The 27,167-nt window shown below is 54.6% G+C and overlaps 2 protein-coding genes across 3 annotated transcripts in view; one reads left to right on the forward strand and one right to left on the reverse strand.

Moving 5' to 3' along the window:
• Nucleotides 1-8,404, forward strand: part of ZBTB7A (zinc finger and BTB domain containing 7A) — a 15,707-nt gene extending 7,303 nt beyond the window's left edge. The window contains exons 2-3 of one of the 2 annotated variants that reach the window (XM_006868936.1): nt 1,120-2,402; nt 7,864-8,404. In XM_006868936.1, coding sequence (XP_006868998.1) covers nt 1,135-2,402; nt 7,864-8,368 — 1,773 coding nt within the window. In that variant the 5' untranslated portion in view covers nt 1,120-1,134 and the 3' untranslated portion in view covers nt 8,369-8,404. The remainder of the gene's footprint in view (nt 1-1,119; nt 2,403-7,863) is intronic. The other variant, XM_006868937.1, reaches the window with a different exon arrangement.
• Nucleotides 8,405-16,480: 8,076 nt separating this feature from the next.
• The window catches only part of PIAS4 (protein inhibitor of activated STAT, 4), a 34,601-nt gene continuing 23,914 nt past the window's right edge, over nt 16,481-27,167 (reverse strand). Inside the window, exons 3-11 of the mRNA XM_006868938.1 lie at nt 22,733-22,817; nt 21,977-22,018; nt 21,667-21,757; nt 21,426-21,554; nt 21,238-21,343; nt 19,507-19,580; nt 19,099-19,259; nt 17,327-17,457; nt 16,481-16,755 (exon numbers count right to left, since the gene is read on the reverse strand). Coding sequence (XP_006869000.1) covers nt 16,481-16,755; nt 17,327-17,457; nt 19,099-19,259; nt 19,507-19,580; nt 21,238-21,343; nt 21,426-21,554; nt 21,667-21,757; nt 21,977-22,018; nt 22,733-22,817 — 1,094 coding nt within the window. The remainder of the gene's footprint in view (nt 16,756-17,326; nt 17,458-19,098; nt 19,260-19,506; nt 19,581-21,237; nt 21,344-21,425; nt 21,555-21,666; nt 21,758-21,976; nt 22,019-22,732; nt 22,818-27,167) is intronic.

The raw sequence follows: 27,167 nt of genomic DNA on the forward strand, positions 1-27,167 counted from the left end.
CTGGGAAGTGTAGTGCCCCCGCCATTGCTGTCACACAAAGGCCTGTGTGTCACCCGCACCCTGCTCTTAGGGGGTCAGGACAGCCTGGTCAGGCTGCATGGCCACCTCCCCTGCCCTCCGGACCAGCACCAGACTGGCTGCCTGTGCCCTCGTCCCAGCAAAAAGGACTGGTCGGAGCTGGGCTGGGCGGGAGGGTCTTGTGGCCTCCGGAGGCTAAGACAGGCTTAGGCTGGGCCTCTCCTCAGGGACATGGTCCAGGGGCTCCGGCCCTAGTGCCATGGCCAGCCCGCAGGAATGTGTACTGTGCTGGGTGGCTTGGGGCAGCCAGGGGCTCCCCGGGAGAGGGCGGAGGGGTGGGGACAGCAGCCAGAGGGTTGCACAAGCTCGGAGTGGGCGGATGAGTCACAGGCAGGGGGGTGAAAGGGAGGAGGGAAAGGGGGGAAAGGGGCGGGATAGAGAGACAGGCCCCTAGGGCCCAACCCTGCTAAAGGCCTCTGCCCATTTGACAGATGGGGACACTGAGGCTCAGAGTGCACCAGGGCTTTGCCCAGCAGAGCAGCATAGCCAGGGGGTCCGAGAGTTGGGAAGGGACTGCCAGGTCCCTCCTCTTTTGGGGAGCCAGGAGACTGGCAAGCAGCTTGCGTCCCAATTCCTCGCATGCTATTCATAGACTCAAGCGCACTAGGGGCTTTGTAAATGTTACCATTAGGTGTCTTGGAGAAGGTGTTGGCCAGGTGTGAGCAAGTAGAGTAATGAAAAAAACCCCAGTGAACTTGAGATGTCAGGGCACGTTTACTGAGCACCTACTGGGTGCTTATGGAGCACCTCCAAGCCCACAGGCGTTCCTGCTGCGCCCTCTAGTGGTGGGGAGGGTGTCTGCGCTCTTTCATCAAGCCCCCACTGTGGACTTCGTGTACTTTATCTACAGAACCCCGCCCTTCCAAAGGCTTCCGCCCATTTCACAGACTGTCAGACAGAGGCCTAGAGAGCCCCATCACAGCGGTGGATGGTGCAGACCTGGGGAAACCCAAACCAGAGGCGGGGCGGGGCGGGGTGGGGCAGAGCAGCGGGTGGGTGCCCTGTCCTTACCACAGGCCCCGTCCTTTTCCGGCACTGCAGGTCTCGGCGCGGAAAATGGCCGGCGGCGTGGACGGCCCCATCGGGATCCCGTTCCCCGACCACAGCAGCGACATCCTGAGCGGGCTGAACGAGCAGCGGACACAGGGCCTGCTGTGTGACGTGGTGATCCTGGTGGAGGGTCGAGAGTTCCCCACGCACCGCTCAGTGCTGGCGGCCTGCAGCCAGTACTTTAAGAAGCTGTTTACGTCGGGCGCCGTAGTAGACCAGCAGAACGTGTACGAGATCGACTTTGTCAGCGCTGAAGCACTCACCGCCCTGGTGGACTTCGCCTACACGGCTACGCTCACCGTCAGCACGGCCAACGTGGGTGATATCCTCAGTGCTGCCCGCCTGCTCGAGATCCCTGCCGTCAGCCACGTCTGCGCCGACCTCCTCGACCGACAGATCCTAGCCACGGATGCCAGCACCGACGCCGGGCAGCTGGACCTCGTAGATCAAATTGATCAACGCAACCTCCTGCGTGCCAAGGAGTACCTTGAGTTCTTCCAGAGCAACCCTATCAACAACCTGCCCCCCGCTGCCGCCGCCGCTGCCGCCGCCTTCCCCTGGTCAGCCTTCGGTGCCTCCGACGATGACCTGGACGCCACCAAGGAGGCCGTGGCTGCTGTGGCGGCTGCTGTGGCCGCCGGCGACTGCAATGGCTTGGACTTCTATGGACCAGGCCCCCCGGGCGAGCGGCCCCCAGCGGGCGAGGGAGACGAGGGTGACAGCAACCCGGGCCTGTGGCCGGAGCGGGATGAGGATGCTGCGGCCGCCACCACTGGTGGCCTGTTCCCTCCTCCGACAGCCACACAGAATGGCCACTATGGCCGGGCCGGGGAAGAGGAGGCAGCCTCGCTGTCGGAGGCAGCCCCCGATCCAGGCGACTCTCCGGGCTTCCTGTCGGGCACTGCCGAGGGCGAGGACGGTGATGGGCCGGACGTGGACGGCCTGGCGGCCAGCACGTTGCTGCAGCAGATGATGTCATCGGTGGGCCGGGCAGGGACCACGGCAGCGGGGACAGCGGACAGCGATGAGGAGTCGCGGGCAGAGGACAAGGGCGTCATGGACTACTACCTGAAGTACTTCAGTAGCGCCCATGACGGCGACGTGTACCCGGCCTGGTCCCAGAAGGTGGAGAAGAAGATCCGGGCCAAGGCCTTCCAGAAGTGCCCCATCTGTGAGAAGGTCATTCAGGGCGCTGGTAAGCTGCCACGGCACATCCGGACCCACACAGGGGAAAAGCCCTACGAGTGCAGCATCTGCAAGGTCCGCTTCACCAGGTAAGACAGGCGTGCTGACGTGGGGTGGGCGGGGCTAAGGAACTGTGGGTGGGGCTGAGACGAGACTCCGACTCATAGTGACGCTCTGCACAACAGATAGAAACACTGGCCAGTCCCCCCACCATCCTTTCAATCCTTGGCATGTTTGAGCTCACTGTTGAAGCTACTGCGTCAGTCCGTCTCTTTGAGGGTCTTCCTCTTTTTCTCTGACTCTACCAAACATGATGTCCCTCCTGATAGTATACCATCCTCGCTTTTAAGAAGTATTCTGGCTGTGCTATTGCTCAGATTCATTGGGTTTTTTATGGCAGTCCATGGTATTTTCAATCTTCTTTGCCAGCACCATCATTTAAAGGAATCACATCTATCAACTTTATCATTGCCCAGCTTGAGCGTGCATTTGCGGTGATTGAAAATGCCATGGCTGAGAGGTGGGTGGGGCCAATTGTGGTGGGCGGGGCCGAGAGTGGCCCAGCTTACAAGAACTCCTAATGCAAACTCTCAGCCACACCTGAATCTCCTCCTTTCCCTAACACTGACCTGGAATTACCCAGGTGGTCCTTGAGCTTGATCTAGACAGCTGCCTGCCCTCATGATTCTCTGGTGGGGGCAAAGTGTAGACTTAAGCAAGTTTTCCACAGTTGCTGTTGAGTGTATTTGGACTCCAGTCTTTGACTTCTAACTGAAAGATTGGAGGTTTGAGTCCACCCAGAGACACCTGGGAAGAAGGGCACTGAAAACCTTGTGGAGCACAGTTCTACTCTGACACACACGGGGGCGCCATAAGTTAGTTGTCTTGATGGCAGCTGATTCTGTGCCTGCTAAAGTTTGGCCCTAGGAATATGCTGCGTTCAGCTAACATTTATTGAGTGCCGACTGTGTGTCAGACCCTGCTGGGATCCAGACAGGCCAAATCCCCACCTTCCTGAGGCCAACACTCCACAGGTGGGTGGTAGATTGATTGCACACCAGGTTGTTGCTGTTGTTATTGTTAAGTGCTGTCGAGTCAAGTCGGTTCCGACTCTTAGCAACTCTACATAGGGTTTCCAAGGAACAGCTAGTGAGCTTGAGCCGCTAACTTTGTGGTTCAAACTGACCTTGCAGTCCAGCACATTAACCCACAGTGCCATGCTAGGACTCCACACATCAGATTGTTGGTAAATACTGTGGAGTCGGTTCGGACTCATCGTGACCCTACACAGGATTTCCGAGGCTGTAAATCTTTATGGGAGCAGAACGCCTCATCTTTCTCCTGCGGAACCGCTGGTAGTTTCGAACTGCTGACCTTGAAGTTGGCAGACTTGTAACCCCTGAGCTACCAGAGGGTTTGTAATTCTAGTTTCTCTGGAGGGATATGGAGCAGGAACAGGGCTGAGGTGGAAGCCTGCAGAGGTGATATTTGAGCAGGACATGGGGGAAGCGTGGGGAAGAATGTTCTGGGAAGAGGGGAATGGTGCAGAGTCGGCTAGGGGTGTGTAGAACAAGGAGGGCCCTGGAACCACAGGGCTGGTGAGGAAAGCGGTTCCAGGCCAGGTGGAGTTTGGAGCCAGGTAGGGAGAACTTTTAATCAGAGTTCAGAGGTGGCTGTCTGAGCTGTGTGGACCCAGGGTGGGACAGCTCCAGGACCAGGGGCCTGATGATTCTTAGCATTATTCTACCCCCCCAACCCAACACACCCGCCCTGGGGTTCCCCTGGCCACACCCACCCAGAGTGAAGAAAGAGGCCATTGTCCCAGCTTCCCGGTCCCTCCCCACTGGGACAGGAACTGGGGAGTGACCCCCCTGCCCAGCCCCCCAGTCCTCTCCCCAAGCAGGTCAGGAGAGGGTGTGGCCCAGACTCCAGGACCCAGGAGCTCTGGGCAGGATTGAAGAGCATCAGTTGGTAACTGGCTGGTCAGGTTGGCAGAATTGGGGTAACTGTGAACTTGGGGCTCCCTGCCCTTAGGGTCTTGGCCTGGGATTGATGGTGAGACCAGGGCAGAAGGCCAGGGTCTTCAGAAGGGTTCAGACTTGAGCAAAGGTTGGAAAGTGGAATGAACCTGCCCCGCCCCGCCCCACCCTGCTCCACCCGGGCCTGGGGCCACATGGCCTCCTATCACAGGTGCCCCCAGTTCAGAGTTCTGCTCCCTTGATCACCCTACTCCCCACCTAGGGACAATTCCATTTGGCAGTCCAGAAAACTGAGGCCCAGAGAGAGCCCTGGCAAAGCCTCTTCCCCCACCTACTCACATAGCTCCTCTTGGTCTCCCACCCAGGGCCCCAGCCCCCATCCCATCTCTTGGCCCCAGAGCCCTGGGCCCCTGTGAGTCACACCAGAGGGTTGAGTAAGCGAGGCCTGTGGCGACCAGGGCTATAATTACCCAGCCGGGGTTCTAGGTGACGAAACCAGGCTGTTTCCGCCCCCGGCCCGCCTCGGCACTGCCCCTGGCCCGCTGTGCAGCTCCGAGCTAATCACTTCCCCTCTCTGAGCCTCCCAATACTGGGCCGTGGAAATCACCCTACATGGGTAGAAATCACCCTAAAGACAGGACACCCAGGAATCATGAGAGGGCTTCACAGCAGGCAAGTAGAAGGAAAGTCCTGGCAACTGAAGGAACCAATGGCCCATAGCTGGTAACAGACTCCATCAGGCCAGGGAGCAAGAAATTCCTTGCAGGCTGAGTTTTGTCAGCTCATGTGGGGGTGACAAGGTAGACACCACGGCTGTGGTCTGGTTCCAAACGACCTCTATTAAGAGCTATGGACAGGTTCAACTGGCTGAGTTCTCTAAGGTCACGACTATGCCTGAGGGAAAGCCCTGGAGCTTGGAGGAGCCCAGAGGAGGAGCTAGTGTTTGAGAAGGACTTCCTGGAGGGGGAAGGGCATTTGAGGTAGGGCTTTGAAGGATTAGTAGGAGTTCATTAGTGTGAGCATTAAAGATGAACTCAAGTCTGGTGGGCCTGAGAAGGAAGAGACCCCGAGTGGTTTGGGTGCAAGAGGCAGCAGCAAGGGACTGGTTAGATCATAACCTGGATTTCAAAGATCCATGGATATAGGCTGGCACCAAGTAAGAGAAATGCCACATGGGCACATAGTGTAATTTTTAATATTCTGGATGCCACATTTAAAAACAAGAAGAAAAAGAAACAGATGAAATTGACTTAAACCGTTTACGTCCTGTATGGAAAATCCTCCAAATAAATCCAAATCATCATAGTTGTAGCATGCGATCAGCATATAGAGTTATGAATGGGCTGTTTTCTGGTCTCTGTTGTGTATTGTTGTTGTTGTTGTTAAGTGCCGTCGAGGCGGTTCCGACCCATAGCGACCCTGTACAGGGTTTCCGAGGGTGTAAATCTTTACGGGAGTAGAAAACCTCCTCTTTCTCCCACGGAGCGGCTGGTAGTTTCGAACCGCTGACCTTAAGGTTCGCAGCCCAATTCATAACCACTACGCTACCAGAGCTCCTCTGTTGTGTATTAGGTGTTCAGAATCCTTAGGTGTCTTTTGCACTTGCAGCGTCTACCCCATCTAGTCTGGGTGTATCTCATGGGCTCAGAAGCCGCTGGTGGCCACGCTTGACAGTATAGCACTTGCCGGTCGGAGAACTAGGGGCAGCCAGGAGGGCCTCTCTGATGAGGTGACATTTGAGCTGAAATTCGATCATGATGAACTGGTAGGAAAAAATGTTCCAGGCAGCGAGGAGGAGGGCATGTGCAAAGGCCCTGGGGTAAGCTTATGCTTGCATCTAGGAAATCAGTGAGGTAGAGGGGAGCACAGCAGATGGGAAGAGACAGTTGGGGTCTTGGTTACTAGGGTGACAAAGTATTCCCATTTGCCCAGGTCTGAGGGGGTTCCCAGGACTAGGGACTTTCAAGGCTAAAATTGGGGAAGTCCTTGGTCAGTCTGTCCGTCACCGCATGGGACGGTTGCAGATCCCAGAAGGTGGATTGCTTGACTAGTCCCCTTGAGTATTTTCAGCACCTGGAACAGAGCCTAGTATGCAGCAGGCATTCAATAAATGTCCATAGTATGATTGGCTGATTGTCGGCCTCACTTCACTCTTTCCAGGGCGGAATCCCTGACAGAAGTTAGTCCGTGGTAACAGGGATAAAGGGATAAAGGGAGCCCTGGGGCACTGTAGGTTAGCTGTTGGGCTGCTAACCTCCGGGTCAACAGTTTCTCTGTGAGAGAAAGAGGAGGCTCTTGTCTCCTCTATAAAGATTTACAATCTGGGAAATCCTATAGAAAATCACCATGAGTTGCAATTGGCTTAGTGGCAGTGGCTTTGGTTTGGTTGGAAAGAGGAGCTTCAGTTGTGCTTAGGCTAAGTAAGCACAACTCCTAGGAGCACAATTCTCTTCTGATCCACACAGGATCACTGTGAGTTACAGGTGTTGTAACAGCAGCTGGTGGCTGGTGGTTTTTATGGATCACAACAGTGAGGCCCAGAGAATTTCAGCCATTTGCCTAAGGACACACAGCAACCTGGGTCCAAGACTCATTTCAGTCTTCCCAAGGGTCCTAGTTGCTGCCACCAAAACACTCACCCGCCCCTGCTCTTCCCCATTTCCTGGCTTGAACACCGAATGCTCAGCCTCTCAGGAAATCCCTCAGCTACTGTCCTACCCCCAAAAGTCACCCTAGGAGTCTCCAGATGACTCAGATAAGATGCTTAAGCTTTACTCTCAACTATAAGGTGGACTTCTAGTGTGGTGCTGTAGGATAAACACTGCATTGGGAACCACAAAGTCAGCGGCTCAACTCCACCAGCTGCTCCTTGGACACCTTATAGAGGGTCACTCTGAGTTGAAACCCACTCAACGGCACTTAACAACAGCAGTCAGATGAAAGGCCAGTGTTCACACCTACCCAGAGGCACCTTAGACGACCTGGCAACCTGCTCCCGCTGAAATGGCAGCCCCGGAAACCTTTGGGGCAGTTCCTCTCTGGTGTGTGGGGTCACAGTGAGTTGGAATCCGTTACGGCACTAATAACTAATAACCAGATCACCAGGCCTTTCTTCCACAGAAACTCTGGGTGAGTTGGAGCCACCCATCTTTTAAGTTAGCAGCTGAATACTTAAATTGTTGGTCAGACCGGGGCTCCTTTTCTGCCTCCTTCCCCAAAGTAAGGAGTCCTGAGGTCACTGTGGAATAATAGGCTTTAGGCTGCTAAGTACAAGGTTGGCGGTTCAAACCCACCAGCCACTGGATGGGAGACTGAGGAGGCTGATTATTCCTGAAAAGATTTACAGTCTCTGAAACCCAATATAGGGTCCACTATGAGTTGGACCTGACTTGATTGCAGCCGGTTTGGTTTTTTGGTTGTTATCCCAAAGCGGTTCCCGAGGTGTTTCTGCAGTTGCTCCTGGGACTGACTGACTTGATTTCCTTTGGGTGTGTCCCTGGGCTCTGTATCGAGTGGCAGAGGTCCTCAGGCCACTGATCGCCCCTCCCTGCCCCCCCACCCCGGTCCCCAGGCAGGACAAGCTTAAGGTGCACATGCGGAAACACACGGGCGAGAAGCCGTATCTGTGCCAGCAATGCGGGGCGGCCTTCGCCCACAACTACGACCTGAAGAACCACATGCGCGTGCACACGGGCCTGCGCCCCTACCAGTGCGACAGCTGCTGCAAGACCTTCGTGCGCTCCGATCACCTCCACAGACACCTCAAGAAGGACGGCTGCAATGGGGTGCCCTCGCGCCGCGGCCGCAAGCCCCGCGTCCGGGGCGGGGCGCTCAGCGCAGGCGGCGGGCCCGACCCCACCACCGCGGGAGGCCCCGCACCCCCTGGCACCCCGGCGCCCCCCGGCTCCCCCGACGGTCGGCGCAACGGTCAGGAGAAGCACTTTAAGGACGAGGAGGAGGACGAGGAGGAGGTGGGCACCGATGGCGTGGGCCCGTTGAATGTAGCAGGTGGTGGCGATGGCGGAGGAGGTGGCGGGGGAACCGCTGACGGTACCTTCACGGCCGGACTCGCCTAAAAACCAAAAAAAAAAAAAAAAACCAGAAACCCGAGAGAGAGAAAAAAAACCACCCCCCGAAAAACACAAAAAAAGAAAATCTATATACAGATATCTATATCTCTATATATATATATACAGATATATATATATGAAACATCACAGAATTTAGGATAGCTTTTCTTAGATTTTTCTCCTTTATGATGTTTTCTCCTAAACAGGGACCCTCTTGCTCCTGGCCTCCCTCCGCGTCGTTGGGTTTCAGGGTCCAGTTTGGGGGTTTTATGACACAAGGGTTTTCAGCTTGCCCCCATCTGGGCCCCCAGCGTAGGGTTTGGGGGCCCCGTCCCAGCCCACCCCATCCTGGATCCTGGGCTGGGGTGAGGCTGGGCCCCAAGGGGAGCCCAGAGATTGGGGTAATCGCTTCTTTCCTCCGCTCGCTGGTTTCTACGAGTCTTTTAGACAAGACCTTAAAAATGCTTTCTGTCTGCTATGAGCGGACGTTAAAATGGCCCCATCCCCGACCCCCTACCCTCCTTCCTCAGGGCACTTATTGAGGGGGGGTCTCCCCCCTCCCCGCGATCTCCCAAACGGCCTCCCTGACTCCCTTTCCTGCCTCTGGCCTCCCACCCCCTCCACCTTCCCCTCCACCTCCAGGCCACTGAGACACAAATCTATTTATTTCTTGGCCTGAGTGAAGGGGCTAAGGCTGGGGTGGAGGGGGTGCCCCCACCAGGATGGCTCCCCAGGGGTCCCGCCACCTCCATTCATGGCACTTACAACCCGGCAGGACCCCTGGGAACCAGCCCCTGGGATAGCTCCCTTGAACCCAGGCCACCTGGGTCCCCACATGATGTTTGAAGATTCAAAACGTATGTCTTCTCCCTCTTCTTTAGCCCTCTCCTGATTTTTAAAAGCACTTTTTAGATTTTTTTTCCCCCCTCTTTAACTCCTTAAAGACAAAATTTATATATAGATATATATAGATATATATATATAATATACTTTTCCTCAGAGGAGCAAGACAGCCAGGTGAGGTGAGTGTAGCTGAGAGCAAAGGAAACCCAGGATCTCAGATATGGTAAGAATGGGCCACAGGAGAGGATGGGAGAAAAGTCTAGAAGTTCCAATGCCACAAAAGCAATAAAAACAAAACAAGATTTTACAAAATGAAAAAGGTAAACAAAATAGACAAACCAACCACATTTGAAGTCTTGGCACTTTGTCACAGAACGGGTACTACATTTTATCTGAATTCTTAATTTAAAAACATGTTTACAAGTTACAACCAACTTCTATGAAAAGTTGAAAATACAAAAAAAAAAAAAAAAAAAAAAAGAGAGAGAGAGAGAAAGAGAGAGCGAGCAAAAGAAATTCCTAAAAGTCGATTTATTTTTGTATAAAATAATAAAAAGGAAACCCACCACAAATGTAGAATCCACTTCTGTTCCCCAAGGGGTGGGGAGGGGTCAGGTAGGGTTTGGGAAGGGCCCAGAAAAGCCACCTGAGATGACAGGAGTTCACCGCGGAAGCTTGATTTAAGACAGACTGTGGGGTTTTTGTGTTCTGTGTTTTCCCTGCCCTCTCATTTTGTTCTCTTTTGCTGTGGTTCCTGACATGGAGAGATCTTCTCCCCTGTTAGCCATGTCATTGGCCGTCTCTGTCGATGGGGACCCTCCTTACTCAATTCCCTAGCTCAGGGATGGGCCCGAGAGAGGGCTGGCCTTCCAACCAGCCAGAGCAATCCAATCCAGACCCACCCTTCACCCCCATCCTCACTGCTCCCCCTCCTCTTGCCCACTCTTGGACTTTCTTCCAACATGGCTGCCCTATCATGTGGCCACCAAGGAGCTGCCATCTTGGATGCGCCATCCCCATAGAGGTGGGCCACGGAGGGAGCCCTACCTCCAGGGCCTTACACCCGACCCCGACCCCCCTTTTTACTCAAAGGCACTGACTGTATTCTGGGGGCTGGTACCTGCTTCCCCCAAACCTCTGGCTCCCAAAAGGCCCGGTACTGACCGAGCCTCAGGCCACGGACATGGGCCAGGGTTGGGGAGATGATGTTTCCAGATGCCAGGGCGCCCTCACCCCAACACCCTCTTGCATATGCAAATCCTAACGTGGGACCCTGTAAATAGACCCTCTGCTAAACTGAGACATTCTTGTCAAAGCCCAAAAGGGGGTGTCTACTCCCCGCCTCAGTCACCAGCCCTTCTCCCCACGCCCAACACGTCTTGTGTTTTTCTTTTGATTTTAAAGGGAAGCTTTTTAAGAAGGCAATTTTCATCATTGTATCTACAGGATTGTTTTCTTCTCCTTGGCCATTCAGACTCCCCTTCTCCATCCTCCCAAATGTCTCAGGATCCCCCCATCCCACCCCCACCCCCCTGGCCCAGCAGAAGGGGCAGGTCCAGGCCCAGGTGGCCTTGGGCTCCCATTGTCATACCTTAAGGTTACCGGGTGAACTAAGTTTGAGAGCTATACCTGGAGGCTGAACAGGGAACCTAACAACCCCTGGCTGCCTCCCCCCAACTCCCAGAGGTGCCCTGAGGGGAGACCCCTCTTTTCCTCCCACCGAACTCTCCTTGCAATAAAACCAATTGAAAATCACAAATGTCCTGGCCAGTGGGGGCGATAGGACTTGGGGGATAGAGCCCTCTGCGACTGTGGTAGAAACCAGGGTTGCAACCTCCCAGGCAACACTTTTAACACAAACCTCCTCGGGAATTGCACTAAAACCCTTGCCCCTAGCTCCGCGCTCAGCTTCCGCCAGCCCCACCCCCTCTCTGCCTTAACCTCTCTCCTGTGGGCTGTCCTAGGGGCCACAGCCCCTGCATGGGCCCAGAGCCGGGACCCCTTCCCCCTCCCCAGCCTCATCCCGCCCCCCCTCCACCCCCGCCCCAACTCCGCGCAATCACATACTGTATATAGACATGGATTGATTTTATTTTTATTCTTTAAATTAAGGTCGTGATAAAGTGTTGCCAAAGATACTGCTGAATTCTCACGTTTCAGGAAACAAAACTGTTGAGGGGAAGGGCTGTCAGGACAGAGCAAAAGGTGGTTTTTTTTTTGTTTGTTTGTTTGGTTGTTTGTTTGTTTTTTTGGGGGTTTTTTTGTTTTGTTTTTTTAACTGCCTGGTACAAAAAAAAAAAAGAAAAAAAAGAAAAAAACAAAATTGTTATTTCCATTCATCATTGTGATGAACTTGCGTGGATGTTTGTGTGCGTGTGTGAAGGGAGGGTGGTCCAGGCTCCCCCAACTGCAGGCGGGGGCTGGGGGGTGGGAGGTGGGTAGATTAGTGGGGGCTGGAGCCCTCGTCTGCAGCAGTGGTCAGCCAGAGGGGCCCAAGAGAGCGACATTCTTGCTCTAGAAGCTGCTGCTCCAATTGCCTAGGCGCCCCCCCAACCCCCAACCCCCCCCCCCCGCCATTCCCCTCTCCTTCCCCCGCCTTTTGAGATTAAGGGAAAACAATTTTTATTACAACTAGTGAATGTAAAATGCCGGGCCGGGCCTGGCCTGGTCCGGGTGTGGCCCTGTGCCCAGCTGGGCGAAACCAAAGTCAGCCCCTCAGCGACTGCCCGGGAGACCCCACCTGGCTGGCTAGTCTTGTGATCTTGTTGCTACCGCCCTTTGGGGCTCACCGACAGGAGGGAAGGACCCCCAGCCTCTTCCTCCTGGAAGATTCCTTGCACTCCTCAGACCCTCCGCCAGAGCAGGAGCTGTGTGTTGCACATGGAGGAAACTGAGGCAGGGGCTAGAGTCCTGTCTCTCCCCCTACCCCCTATTACTGAGATAGAGCTGACAGCTGAAATTGTAGGAGGCGAGGTGGAGAGACTGAAAAGACAATTAAAAAAAAAAAATTAAAAAAAAAAAGAAAAAAGAGAAAAAGAAAAAAAAAGCGCCCACAAATCCTATTTTTTTGAGAAAGAAAGATATTTATATTTGCAGTTTTATTTTAAAAAGTTATTTAAGCTGAAGAAGCAGCCTTCCCGGAGTGGGGTCAGGGAGTGGCTGGTTAGGACGGGTCAGGTGTCTAAGAGCTCAGGCGTTCCAAGAGCCACAACCTCAGAGTGAAGACTAGCTAGCATTAAATACATAGATTTACATTGGGGGTGGGCAGGGCCAGGAGAAGGACGGGGCTGGGGGGCCCCATCTGCCTGTGGACTGGAGGGGGGTCCCGAAACCCAGATCCTCCACCCTAGGCCTGGACTTGAGGTGCCTTGGACTTTGGGGGCTTAGGCCTGGCAATTGGGGGGGGGCTGGGTCAGCGCCCGTGGGGGGGCCACAGCACAGAGCAGACATTCCATAGATTGTATTTGAGAGTCTTTATAACGTGTGGGAGATGACAAAAATAAATTGATAAAAATGCACTTTTTGGGGGTGGGGGGGAAGCTTTAAAGTAATAAAAATTAAAAAAAAAAAAAAAAAAAGAGACAAAAGTTGATGAAAAACCAGAAAAAAAAACCAAAACCAACAACCATTTTTCTTGTACATAAAAACCACTAAAATGCAGCCTGTTACGACCGCTGCTGCTTCATTTGCCTGATTTTGCTGTTGTTTGTGTTTTGTTGGGGGGAGGCTGGGGAGTGAGGGTGGAGGATTGGGGGGAATTTGCCCCAGCAGCTCTGAATACAGCATAGAAGATTCTTCTAAATCCTGGGGTTTGGGGTTCACACCACTTGAGGCCCTGAGACAACCCTAAATTCATCCAGCTGCGTGGGGGGCGGGGAGACACTGTTGAGGGTCTGGTGAAGGGATCCAGGCTTCTGTCCACCCAGTCCCTTGGGAGTGGGGGTCTTGGAACTCTAGCCCTTGAGGTCCCCAGGGAGGGGATAGCTTGGGATTGGTGCACAGGGAGAACCCACTGAGCAAGTTGTGCTCAACATGGAATGTAAAGCCTGGGCCTGGGTCACCTTCCTCCAACCCAGTGTTTCCAGAGGCCACGGCCAGGGAAATGATTAAGGTTCTAGAGCCAGAAACCTGAACTGGCCACCCCACCCAGCCAGCCTTCGTGGAGTCACCAAACACAGCCACCTCCACTGCCCCGTCCCTCAAGTCGGTTGCGCCATGGCCTGAATATAGTGTGTCCAGACTAGCTAGCCCAGGGTGTGGGTGAAGATTCAGGTTCAGCTCACTGATCCCCAATAGGGACTTGCATAGCTAAGCTGGGCTGTAGCCACCACCCTCCCCTATGTCGGTCTCCCACCCTGGCAGGGGGAGAATCCACTGGGAACCTGAGTTTATCCTGTGGGTTGGCCCCAGGGCTTGGAGAGGAAGTCTTCCTTCTCACCGGGACAGCCATCATGGCTTTTGGAAAGGCCAGGTGCTGGCTGCACTCAAGGATTTGAACCCTGATCTTCATCAGAGAGCTTGGGAAGCTGAGCAATCACAGGACATTGGTGGTGGGTGAGTGGGTGGGAGGAGCAGGATTAGCACCGCCCCCTTCACAGCACCTTGTGTCTAGATAGACCTCTCATACCTTTAAAATGCATCCAGACCACAAAGTTAAAAGGTTGAAACTTGCCAGGAACCAACTTGACAGCACTTCCATGTTCAAGTGATGCCGTGCCTGCCACGTACTACCGTTTTTTTGTGTACATAAGATTATCATTGGCAATAAGTACCACATACAATGTTGTAAGAAATACCTGTACATTTCATGTAATGTTTCCAGCTCCAAAGACAAAGATCGGGTTTATAAAGCTACTGATAATAAGCCATTTACAAATCATCGGGACAGAACCCCATCGTTGTGACCACCTGCACATTCAGAGATGGGCAGCCAGTAGTAGTACCATTGTCTGACCGCAGAACCCTCCTCCCCACAAAAAGCAAATTAAAATGTTAAAAAGGAATCCATTAACGGTCCCTCAATTCCCATTGTCCTCAAGACCCAGGTAGCCACCAATCTACTTTCTCGTCTCTCTGGATTTGCCTGTTCTGGACGTTTCATATAAATGGAATCAAACCAAACGTGTCCTTTTCTGTCTGCCTGCCTTCACTTTGCATGTTTCCAAGGTTCGTCCATGTCACCATGGATTTCATTTCTTTCTGGCTTGAGTGTTATTACTGTGGCTGGACCACATTGTGTACCCATCATCTGGCTCAACAGTGCAGCAGTGAACATGGGTGTACACATCCGCGTCCCAGCTTTCAATTCCTTGGGGCAGAATTGCTGGGACACATGGTCGGTCATTCTAAGGAACTTGGTGGTGCAGCTAACGGAAAGGCTGCCGGTTCAAAGCCACCTAGCAGCTCCTCGGGTAAGACCTGCAATCTGCTGTCCTTCTCTGTTGTGAGTTGGAACCAACTCCACAGCTCTGCACCACCAGCAATGTACAAGCGTTTATTTCTCCACAACCTGAACATTTGGAATTATCCTTTTAACTAAGGCCATCCTAGTGTGGCCACCTGGCACCTCACTGGCTTTGATTTGCATCTTCCTGATGCTGAGGACATTAAATTTCTCTTGTGGAGGGTGGGGGGAAAGAGGCGTCCCAGGGAAGCTCTGGCTCCAGATTGAATTCCTTGCTGGGCCTAAGCCCTCTACCTGGGTTCCCAGCTCAGCAGACAGACACTGGGTCCAGGTGTTCTAGTCAAAACTGGACACATCACTGTGCCTGTTTGAATCCTTTGAATCTTGTGGAGGAAAGGGAGAGAGGAACAACACCCCCGTTCCCTGGGGGCAGTCGGCCCCCAACACTTTACAATAAAAAGGCAGAGGCTCAACACCTCACTGGTTTTGCCGGGGACCATTTTTATTTGCATTTTTAAAAAACAATTAAATTAGAATACAAATATTAGAAAACAGTGGCCCTCGGCTGCCCAGGCGGGCGGGGGCCGGCCTACGCCGCCAAGTTCAGACCGTGAGGCCGAGTCTGCCCTCCGCTGGGTTCTCATCTTTTCTGGAGACCTGAAATGGTATTGCTTCGGGACTAGAAGGGCGCAGTCGGCACAGAGGGCACTCGTCCTGGGGTAGGGAGTAGCGGCGGAGAAAGCAAAGCAGATTCAAACGGTGGGCGGGTGGTCTGGAAACCGAGTCCTGCTCCCGATACCTCTGGGGTTGCGATGGCTGGGTGGGGGGCCAGCACCCAACTGCGGGGTCCTGGAGGCCGGGTTGGGGGGGGGCAGTGCAGAGGGGCTCCCGATGCCAGGTTGGCCCGGTCCTGCTGGAAGACAAGAGTGAGGGTCCCGGAGAGGGGGTGCCGGACAGACCTCGTACCCGTCTGAAAACCCAAGAGCAAGAACGAAAAGGAAGCAACCCAAGTGAAGGGAAAGAGGAAGAGGTTCCCCGCTGTCCCTTATGGGGGCCAGGCTGTGCTGGGGGGGGGGTCTGCACTATTCCATAGGGAAGTTAACCTGAATTGGAGTTACCGAGGTAGCTGACTAGAAAACAGACATCCCCCCTCACCACACGGTGCCACCCCATGGGGTCCCCAAAGACCGAGTTATTGCACTTTCAAAAAAATACAACCCATCTGTGGCTAGACCCGCCCCTGCACCCCCAGTCCTCCACAACCCACCCAATCATCCCCAATTCCACCACCCCCCGCCCCACCCCACCCCCACTCCATGGCTTCTTGACTAAAACAGCTCGCTGCTCGCGAGGCTTCGGGCGAGGGGGTCATGTTTGCAGAGAGAAAAAAAGCAAAAAGGAACCGACGAACAAAGATGGCGCCTCGGCTGTCACTAGGGAGGGGCGCCTATTACCAGACCAGCACCCCAGGTCCCCCGGCACCAGCTGGAATGGTCGTCGGTAAAAGGAGAAGCGGTTCTGGAGGCGGGACATCAGGAAGGGTCCCCACCAGCTCAAGTCTTCGCTGGTGGCTCCGGGTCTGGCCTAGGAATCAGCTTCTGGAGGGCAGTTCACCTTGTTTGTAAGTTTCATTCTGTGTTTGTTTCATTTTTTTCTCCTCTTTTGTACTTCCTCGTTTTTCTTCCATCATTTAGCTTTTTTAATCCTTTGCTAGGAGTTCAGAGGTCCAGGTGCTGGGGGCCAGGGGCTAGGGTCAGGGCAGAACCACCAAAGGAAGGACAGTGGAAAGAACACGGGCCTCCGGCAGAGGCCTGCCTGTGACCGCCTTCTGCATGGTCAGCACCAGGAAAGTAGAGTGTCTGTGACAGCGGTCAGCAGGCCGACACCAGGCCCTTCGGGAAAGGGCAGCGGCGCTTGGGCCGGGGGCCTTCTTCATCTTCCTCCTCTTCATCTTCTTCCTCCTCTTCTTCCTCCGATGACGATGACGAGCTATCCAGCGTGAGGTCCACCACGTCCGTGCTCGGCTTCCCATTCTCAACACCACTGACTACACTGCTCCCGCCGCTTGGGCCACTGGCCACGCTGCTGCCACCCCCACCTCCGTTGATATTGGGGGTGGAAAGGAGCCCATTGGCATCCGACGGGCCTGCGGGGACAGAAACGGAGAGCCTTCAGGCTGGTTCCCGGCCCACAGTGGGGAGATGAGGGGAGACGAGGGCAGCATGGACCCAGGGGAGCTAGGACAGAACGTCTCTCCTCAGCCTCACAGGGCAGTACACAGCAGGTACTCAATAAAGGAACATCAAGCCAGGAGAATTCCCAGGTTCAGCCTGTCGCAGTTGGGGGTGGTAATCAGTAACCACTGCTACAGCCATCCCATCCCCAGCTGTGAACTGGGGAGACCATGCACACTGTGGATTGGTAGACCATGGACTGGGGACCCTGTGGATGGGAGGGCCACCTGTCCTAGGGTGGGAATGTCTTAAATTGGGATACCAAACTGCAGAACAGAAAGTGAGACCACCTTGGGGAACAGTAAACCTGGGTCTAGGATCCCCAGGCCTGAGAGGAGGGTCTGCCTGGCCTCCCAGTCACCAAAGACCAGTGTAGGGACAGGCCGAAGGGGGGATGCAGGGGCTGGATCATTACACACCACAACAGGGAGGGGGCAGAGCTCACTGAGGACCAGGATGGAGGGGGGCGGGGGGAGCACTCACCGAGGACCAGGATGGGGCACTGGGGGCTGCAGCTCCTCTCCTTTTCCGCACGGATAGGGCACCAGGAGCCATCGGCCAGGAACTCGATCTCATCTGTGTCTCCGCACTCACTCAGAATCTTGGAGAGGAGCCTGGGGGCGAGGAGGGGCCACCTGACTCATCCCCAGGCGTCCCCAGGTCTGCAGGCCCGCTCTGACCCCAGCAGCTTTAGGAGTCCTGGGGTTCCATCAGTCATGTACAGTGTCATGGGGCTCAGGACCTCATCCAGACCAAGCAGCAGCCACAGTGCCAGACTGAGTGTCCTCTATGTGTCCCCTCCACCTCCCCACCCCCAGGCTCCGAGTCTCTGTCTCTTCAGGCAGGACACCAGCGGCAAGGTGGAGTTCAAGGACTCAGACTGGCGTGAGGCCAGGCAGGGGACCTGCCTATGTGGGCACACTGCCCACTGGTGAGGGACAAGACCATCTCATGGCCACTGGGCCTCAGTCCACACAAAGGACACAGGATCAGCTCCATTTAAACGGGGACATGGAGCCTCGCGCCCCTCCCCCACCATCTGGAGACTCCACCTGGCATGGGCATTACCACCTGCAGAGTGGGTCCAGGGTCCTAGTGGCTGTGAGGACCCTCCAAGTCAGCCAGACTCAGTGTCCAGCCCTGGGCACTGACCTTCTCCATCAGAGCCAGACCTGCCTCTAGCTGCTCCCCCACCTCCATCACACTGGCAGCCCCGGACACAATGCCCAAGGTCACCGAGCTCCTCAGGTCGCCTCTGCCTGCAATGGCTTCCGCACCTGGCAAGCTCCAACCTACCTGCCTGCTCCCATAGGAGCACCTGTTCTGGCTCTCTGCTCCCCACACCTCTGGTGCCTGCGGTAGAGTCCTTTAGGGGATCCCGGGAATCCGTGTGTGAATTCAGAACACTACCTTCAGGGAGCTTGCCTGGCTGCCCAGGTCAGTGTAGGGCACAGCCCTGGAGGAGCAGGGCAGCTGCCACCCTGACCAAGTGCCCACTGCAGGCCTACACGAGGGAGGGGGTGGGCTCGCAGCTGCCAGACCAGGAACAGAGCGGCCTTTCAGGGGCCTCCTCACACCACCGAGGCTGGGTAGCAAAGGGAGCGGCTTGGCCCTTCGGGGAGCAGATCCAGACCTCAGTTCAAGTCCCTGGAAGCTGGGGGGGGGGTTGGGTTCAGGCTGGCAGCCGGCCCCAAGCCTCTATCTCATCTGTGAGTGGGGGTGCACCTCCTGAGAAGGCTCTGACATGTCCACCCACACCCTGGGCCTGGGCCTCAGGTCCCCGGAGGGCCGAGTCAGGAGCTGTAAACTCGGGAGTCCGGGGCGTGGATCCCTGAAGCCCAAGGGACAACTCCCCGGTGCCCAGAGGGCTTCCTCCACAAGTCCTTACATTGAGTCCTTACGTCAAGTCCCCTGCCGGATGGTATAGGGGACAGCCTGGGCGGCACTGCTACTGGGGTCAGAACTTTTGAGAGACAGCTGTCTTTCCTACCTGAAGGGACAAGCCGCTTCCCTGGCCTCACAGTAACCACAAGGCAGGGTGCGGGGGGTCCTGCTTCTCCAAGGAAGCTTAGCGCAGCGCTAAGTACCAGGCCTGGTCCAGGCCCCTCAGCCACATCTCTAGGAGCCGTGGGTTCCCCAGCTCTGGGGTCTAGACCCACCTGTGAGAACACTGAGGTCCCAGCAGGACCATCTGAGACCCATGGAAAGTGAAAAGTAACAAGACCCCTGGTGTGTGCCCCGTGCCTGAAACTCACCCATCGATGATGAGCTGGTCGTAGGGGGCGGGCTTGTCGCACACAGGGCACATCCAGGTGGGCTTCTTCTCGTTCATCTGGAGGTAGAAGACGGCATCGAAGCACTGCAAGTGGGCACAGGTCTCCGCACGGCAGGGCACTGACAACCGCATCTTCACCAGCTGCAGGGGACGGGGCAGTAAGACAGGCCCTGGGCTTCTGCCGGACTGGCCCCACCCTCAGCGAGACCACGGACAGTGTGGGGGACAGGAACAGGGGGTGGGGGGTCACCGCTCATTGGGCAGATGAGGGAGACCACGGACAGTGTGGGGGACAGGAACAGGGGGTGGGGGGTCACCGCTCATTGGGCAGATGAGGGAGACCACGGACAGTGTGGGGGACAGGAGCGGGGTGGGGGTCACTGCTCACTGGGCAGATGAGGGAGACCCGCACGCCTGTGGTGGCGATCTCGCTGTCGGGGTCCAGACGCAGCTTCTCTTTAACTGTGGAGAGGGGCAAGGGGACACGCAGTCCGTATGATCGGACAACTACCTCCCAGACACTCAGGCCCCCGGCCCCTTCAGGATTGCTGCTGCGGCTCCCCAGATACAGGGCGCCCCTCCCTGCCTCTCAGCGCTCCCACCTCCTCTTTCTGCACCTCCAGGGACACTCCAGCGAGTCATAGATCAGTCACTCACATCAACTATGAACTACCAAGGGTTTTCAAAAGTTGCTGGAAAAACGTAATTAAAAGATAATGGCATTCAACACGACTTTCTGATGCTCCATGCTACTGTCTACACCGTGGCTCCTGCTCTCTGATTACCACGTACTAAGGAGCTCTGATAGCGTAGTGTTCACGAATCAGGCTGCGAGCCACAAGGTCAGCATTTCGAAACTACCAGCCGCTCCGCGGGAGAAAGATGAGGCCTTCTGCTCCCGTAAAGATTAACAGCCTCGGAAACCCTGTTCAGGGTCGCTATGAGTCGGAACCGACTCCACGGCACATAACAACAACAACAACAACAGTGGCCCCAAAGGTCCTGAGCATATCAGTCATTCACACCTGGGTATGAACTAGTATATACCCCTTGGGTCCTGGTGTCTGGTTAGCAGGTGCTATCAGTAGCTTACTGAACTTCACACAGTTGGTCCTGGGCCCACCTCCCTCCTCAGAAACCCAGACAGCAGGACCAGGTTAAGTAAGACCAAGAGCAGCCCTTCCTGACTGGAGAGACAGGGGTAGGTATGGTGTGGAGAGGCAGGGCCTGGGTCCATTCAGAGAGGACTACTGGCCCTCCAGCCCTGGAAGCTATTAGAATTTGCTGGGAATGCAGGGTAAGGAGGAGTGAGGCCAGGGCCCACGTCAGCCCTGCCTGACCATGGCTGCATTAGTGGCCACCTGGCTGATCAGTCCACCTTCTTCAGTCAGGATCACAAGGTCCCCAGGGAGAGGCAGGCGGGTGGGGGCCAAAGAAAAGGCCCTTTGAGAGGAGGGGGCAGCAGCAGGGCACAGTGCTGAGACTGAGGCTCTGAGCCCTAGCCTGCTGCTCTGGGTCCCCACGCCTCCAATGGGTAGGCAGAGGATCCCCCACGCAGTCCCTGAGCAGGAACCCCCTGTCGAGCCACGGGTAATGGGAGTTGGGGTTTTGTTCTGAGAGCCAGGTAGTCGGGGGCAGGCGGCCAGCTGTGAGCTCCCACCCACGAGACTGCACCTTTGTGCCTAGCATATCCTTCGGTTCACACTGACTGACTGGGAAAATCTGGTTTCAGAGACTGGAAGGGGAGGGAGAGGTGCCTAGGGTCCACAGCCTGGGCCTACAGCTATCTGTCCAGAGCCAAATCCCAAAGGGCTATCCTGCAGAAATGACCCCATTGTGTGGCGTGTCCACGCCCCAAGGTCTGGAACCACCCCTCCCATCCCCTGCCCCCACCCTCAGAACAAGCCCCAATCCCACTGCACTGACAGGGTCCTGTCTGCCAGGCCCCAGGACCTTTGCACCTGCTGTCCTGCTTCCTCCAGAGATTCCCAGATGATGCCCTAGGGCACACTGATGACAGCTGGGTCCCTGGAAACTCTTGAGTCCAAGGCAGCCCCCACCCCCCGAGGGACAGCTGGCTGGGTCGAGCTGTGACCATAGGTCAGAGTGCTTCACTTACCCAGGGCTTTGCACAGCTCCGGGTGTTTGACCCCGATGGTTTTCAACCTTTGTAGCAGCTCCGATGAGGTCAGCTGCCGTACCAGGTACAGGGCCACGGAATAACTCTGCAGTTGGCAAGGGGAGTGTCAGGGGTGGCAAGGGGCACACAGGGGTGGGACTGAGACCACCGGGCAGGGGCATACTCACCTTGCCATAGTTGCCCCAGGTCACGGTGATGCGGTTGGTGGCAGACGACAGGTACATGAGGTGGGTGAGGTTGATGGGCCGGCAAGGCCGCTTGGGCTCCACGCCTGGCTTGTTGGAGGGGTAGTAGCCCTGGGGGGCAGAAAGAAGGGACGGCGGCTCACCAAGGCAGGTATCAGAGCAGCCCCCAGCCCGCTGCCCCTCACAGCAGACATTCCAGCACACCGGGGCCGGGTCGACTTACCGGGACGGAGCAGTAACTGTGGTTGACCTTGACGGCAATGTTGGGCGGGTACTGATCCTCCTGAGGACAGCTGGTGTCTGTGTAGCAGATTCTGCAAGAGCAGAAGGCCCCCCGGGGCCGTGAGGGCACGGACAGGCTGGGGGGCACAGGGTTGCTGCAGAAAGGGGGCTGAGGGGAACATAAGGTGGGGCGAGGACTGGAGGATCTGTGGGTATCAGGTGACCCCAGGCTTCTGACCTGGGGCACAGGCCTTGGTGGGATCCTCTATGGGGGAAGCAGAGGTGGGAGGACGGCAGGTACCTGGCCTTACCTCAGAACCACCTGCACGGCTTTGATCCCTGGCTGCAGCTCTCTGTGGAGAAACGTGGGGTCAGCAGCTTGTGGACAACTCTCCCCCCAGGGAAGTGAAGACCTTTCCCAGGTGATGTCCCTCCTCTCTCCTGGTGGTGCAGTGCATTAAGTGTTGGGCTGCTAACCGCAAGATCAGCAGTTCAAACCCACCAGCAGCTAGATGCCTGCATGGTAAAGACTGGCGGCCTCAGGAGCCCTATGGGACAGTTCTGCTCTGTTCTCTAGGGTCCCTGTGAGTTAGGGATTCCACTCAGTGGGGTAGGTTGGGTATCCTCCGCACTCAGGCTGTAGATTTCAATGGGGGTGGCACCCTAGGAGGTCAGATGATTATGGGACAGAGTTGCTTGGGAGGTCAGTAGGACCCCAGGTTCTTACCCTGGGTGACTCTGTCCCAGGGGAGACTGAGCAAGGCCTAGGAGCACCTGTGGTTGTCACCAGGCATGGGGAGACCTAGAGGAACTACTGGCATCCAGTGGGTGGAGGCCACAGATGCTGGTCAATACCCCACAATGCTTAGGATGCCCCGCCCCTGCCCATGTAGCAGTGTGGAAGGAGGGAGAACCCTGTTCAGGGGCAACCATCCTCTTTCTGGACACAGGTGGACATACTGGGCATGGGATATGGTTTTCTAGAGCGGTGACCCCCGCCCACCCCCTGTCCTGTACAGTGTGGAACCAGCATCAGTCGTGGGGGGCGGGGGGGAACTATGTTGTACCTGGAGTTCCGGATCAGCTCCACCTGCCTCGGCGTCAACGCGAAAATACATGGGCTCTCCTGAAGCTTCTCGCTGTTCTGTGGGACTAAGGGTGGACGTGGGGTCAATGCCAACTGACCATGGTGTTTGATACGATCTTGGAAGTTTTCATCATTTTGCCTGTTGTATGCTCTACCACATTCAAAGCTGTGTTTGCACTTCAGGCAGGGACACAGGAAACGGGGGGTGCGGTGCAGACCACCCTGGAGTGAGGGTTAGGGGTCAGGGGACTCAGCCTACCCTGCCTTGGTTCTCCTATCCCCACACCCCTTCTCGGTCTTGGAGACCTCAGGTGTCCACTGGGGTAAACGGACGGCTGATGTTGGCAGCACCCCCACCTCTGCCCCATGCATGACCACTACTGCCACTTGACCTTGATTCCGGGTGTGTACACCAGCAGTAGGTGAGAGGGAGTGTACAGCAAGGACACCTGAGGCGGGAAGGAGGAGCCACACACAAGCCAGCAGAGAGATCAGGAAGTGGACCCGGAACAGAACTCCAAAGTCCAACTGGAAAATAACAAGGGTCCTGAGAAAGGGCCGGAGAGTGTACGGCAGGCGAGGGGAGCGGAGGAAGACAGGGCACCTCCAGGAGGCACCCACTTGGTGCAGAGGTCAGTGGAAAGTTTTGCAGGGGAGGAGGCCCCGGAGGCCAAGAAGTCTGGTCAGTTCACTCTCTGAGGAATGTGAGCGGAGCCGACGGGTGCACTGAGATCACAAAGGCAATTAGAAAATGCTTTGAGCTGAAAGCAACAGTCCAGATACAAGGTAATGGGCCAGACACAGGCAACTGGCAAAAGTGGCCCAGCGGAGACAGAAAAGACAGAAAAGTGTCTCAGAAGCTAGGAGAAAACGAGCAGACTAAAGCCAAAGATGTTAAAAGGATGGTATTTTTCTGTCTTTCCATGCAAATGAAAGATTTCACATAAAAGGAAATAGAAGGCAAACAACGTAGAAAGTCAATCAAGCCAAAACTTTATCCTTTGATAAATACCTAGCCAGACTGTAGCGTAAAAATCATCAGGGAAAAACAAAGTTACCAGGGTCAGAAATGAAAGGAGGGCAATACTACGGTCTTTACAAAGTCACCGCAGACCGGTCTCTTAGCTCAACATGGGCGATAATGACCAACTGGACCCCAGTGCACTGACAGGAGAGAGGAAATCAACAAGTTCTGCCGTGGGGCAGACCCCCAGAACTGACACAGAAAATGTGGACCACTCTCTACTTGTTAAAGGAGTCAAAACCTTCCCACAAAGAACAATACAGAATTAGTGAGTTCCATCAAATATTTGGAGTCAGAATCAACTCCACAGCACAAACCCACACACACAATCTTTACAAAAGCAGTTCTTTCTCCCACCGAGTGACTGGGTTAATGCACTGGACTGCAAAGTCGGTTTGATCTGCAAAGTCAGTGGTTCAAGCTTACCACCCGCTCCTCAGAAACCCTATACAGAGTCACTATGGGTCGCAATTGACTCGACAGCATTTAACAACAACATCAAACATCTGGAGTCCTGGTGTGATGCTGCAGGAAATGCACTGGACCACAAGATTGGTTTGATTTGCAAGGTTGGCGGTTCAAACTCACCAGCCTCTCTTTGGAAACCCTATATAGGATTGCTGAGTCAGAACTGATTTAATGGCAACAATTACATCAAACATTTAAGAAAGAAACTATAAACTCTTTCAGAAAATAGAGAAGAAAGTTCTCAATTTATTTCACGAGGCCAGCATAACTAACTCTGTTACCAAACCCCTTCGCCAACAAGAGAAAATGACAGATAACTGTCTTTCATGGATACAGAAAGGAGCCCTGGTGGCTCAGTGGTTAAGCAGCTGGTTAACTAAAAGAACGGCGGTTCAAACCCACCAGCTGCTCCTCTGGAGAACGATGTGGCCGTCTGCTCTCATTAAGACTGGATAGCCTAGGAAACCCTATGGGGCGCTAGTCTATGTTTCAGCATTGACTCAATGACCAAGGACTTGGTTTTTTGTCTTTACGTACAACTCCTTAAACAAAATATTAGCAAATTGAACCCAGCAATACGTAGAACGGACACTAGATCATGTCCAGTGCATGCATCCCAGGAATGCAAGATGGGTTTGAAACGTCTACATTCCACTATATTGACTAAAAAAATTAGCAAGACCGACAACTCCAAGTGTTGGCAAGGACACAGGGCAACCGGAACTCTTACACATCGCTGGTGGGAGTATAAATGATACGGACATTCTACCCCATGACTAGCAGTCCCGAGGCTAGGCATTTACTCCCAAATAAATGGACACAGAGCCATAACAAATCTTAAAAATGAATGTTTATGGTACAACTCAGCCAAATGGCATAATACAGCTCACAAAATTCAGGAGCTGAAACCTCGCGAGAGGAGTAGCAAGTATCTTCTGAGCAGCTGTCAAGGATACAACTACTGGTCTCTACTTGTCTGGCGCACAGGAGAAAGAAGGGAAGCAAAGTCTCAGAGAAGACGGAGCCTACAGAGCTGACAGCCTACGAGAGCCACAGCCTCATTGACCCTGAGCCCAGCTGCCCACAGAGCCCTGGTGAAGCCCAAGATCATCAAAAAGAGAATCAAGAAGATCCATCACCAAAATTAAGCATGACTGGCGCCAGCCCAGAAGGCCTGACAACGAGGTGCAGAGAAGACTGCAGAGTGAGATCTCCACGCCCAACAGGGCTGACAGGAGCCAGGAGGGGACAGAAAACCTGCTGCCCGCCAGTGTCCACCAGGTCCACAGTGCCAAGGAGCCGGAAGGGCTGAAGCAGTGGAATGAATCACGAGGCCACCCTGAACAGAGCAGCTGGCCATCAGTCATCAGTCCCAGGGCCAGGCAGCATAGTGAAGAACATGAACAGATAGCCCGCGAGCAGCTTTTATTCGCCTAACTAAAACCAGAGGGGCTCCCTGATACACTTGCCGTAAGATCTCTTTAAACACCAAACAGGAACTACCCACTGAGGTCAGTTTTCAGTGAAATCACGTCTTGTTGTTGGTATGTGTCATCCAGTCAGTTCCGACTCACAGCAACCCTGTACAGGGTTTTCCGAGGAGAGGCTGGTGGGTCTGAATTGCTAGCCTTGCAGTTAGCAGTTCAGTGTTTATCCTGCAGCGCCACGCCCGGACATTATCTGTGAGTAAGGCGCTCTGGTAGTGTAGTGATTATGAATCAGGCTGCTAACCTCAAGGTGGGCAGTTCGAAACTACCAGCTGCTCTGCGGGAGAAAGATGAGGCTTTCTGCTCCTGTAAAGATTTACAGCCTCGGAAACCCTGTGCAGGGTCGCTGTGAGTTGGAACCAAATCCACGGTACTTAACAACAACAATAGGGTGCTCTGTAAAAAAAAATCTGTGCGGCAAATAGGTCAACAGTAATCTCAAACAAAGATAGGGGGGGGGGGTAAGAAAGCTAGAGTACCAGAAACGGAACAACCAGAATGCAACCACAGCGTCCACACACTGTAAAAAACGTTAATGACAATTTGTAAAGACAATGCCAAATGGAAGCCTAAATTTGCGGTGTAAACTTTCACCGAAAACACAGTATTTTTAAGAAAAATAAAATTTTAAGGTTACGGTAAATTCAGGGACCCTGGTGGTAGAGTACGTTAAGCACTGAGCTGCTGATGCTAAGTAAGGTCGGCAGTTCAAACCTACAAACCGCTCAAAGATGAGGCTGTCGGCTCCCAGAAAGATTTACAGTCTCACAACCCCTAAGGAGCAGTTCGACTGTGTCCTACAAGGTCACTGCGAGTCAGAACTGACCCGATGGCAGTGGGTCTGGTTTGGTTTCATGGCAAATTCATTCCTTAGAGTTCTAAACAGAAATCAACCTAAATGGAAGACAGACAGGAATCAGAACACCAGGTGCCTCACAGGGGTAGGTGGAGGGAGGGAAGGGGAGGACATCCTGGAGAGGGCCACAGGGAACTTGGGGCCCCAAGGGCAGCACTGCATTTGACGGGGGCACATGCACTTGATCAAACTCAGAGGAGACACTTAACGTCTGTGCATTTCACTGTGGAAAACACACGTCAAGTTTTAAAGACTTTAAACTTCACCAAGAAACCACGTGACTGGCAGATGGGAAGCGATGAGAAAGCCTGATGGAGACCGATGTGGGGCGGCAATCTGGGATGGGCTGTGTGTACTCCCAGCGACCCACGCGACAGAGAACTGCCTTGTGAAGTTTCCAGGCTGTTACCTTGACGGTAGGAACTCTGGTGGCACAACAGTTAAGTGCTTGGCTGCTAACTGAGAGGATGGCAAGTCAAAAACACTACTGGGCAAAACAAAACACAACACAACACAACACAACACTACTGGGCTCTGTGGAAGAAAGACCTGGAGATCTCCTCCCATCAAAAGGACAGTC

The sequence above is a fragment of the Chrysochloris asiatica genome, unplaced genomic scaffold (genome assembly GCF_000296735.1).
Source record: "Chrysochloris asiatica unplaced genomic scaffold, ChrAsi1.0 scaffold00125, whole genome shotgun sequence".
NCBI lineage: Eukaryota > Metazoa > Chordata > Mammalia > Afrosoricida > Chrysochloridae > Chrysochloris > Chrysochloris asiatica.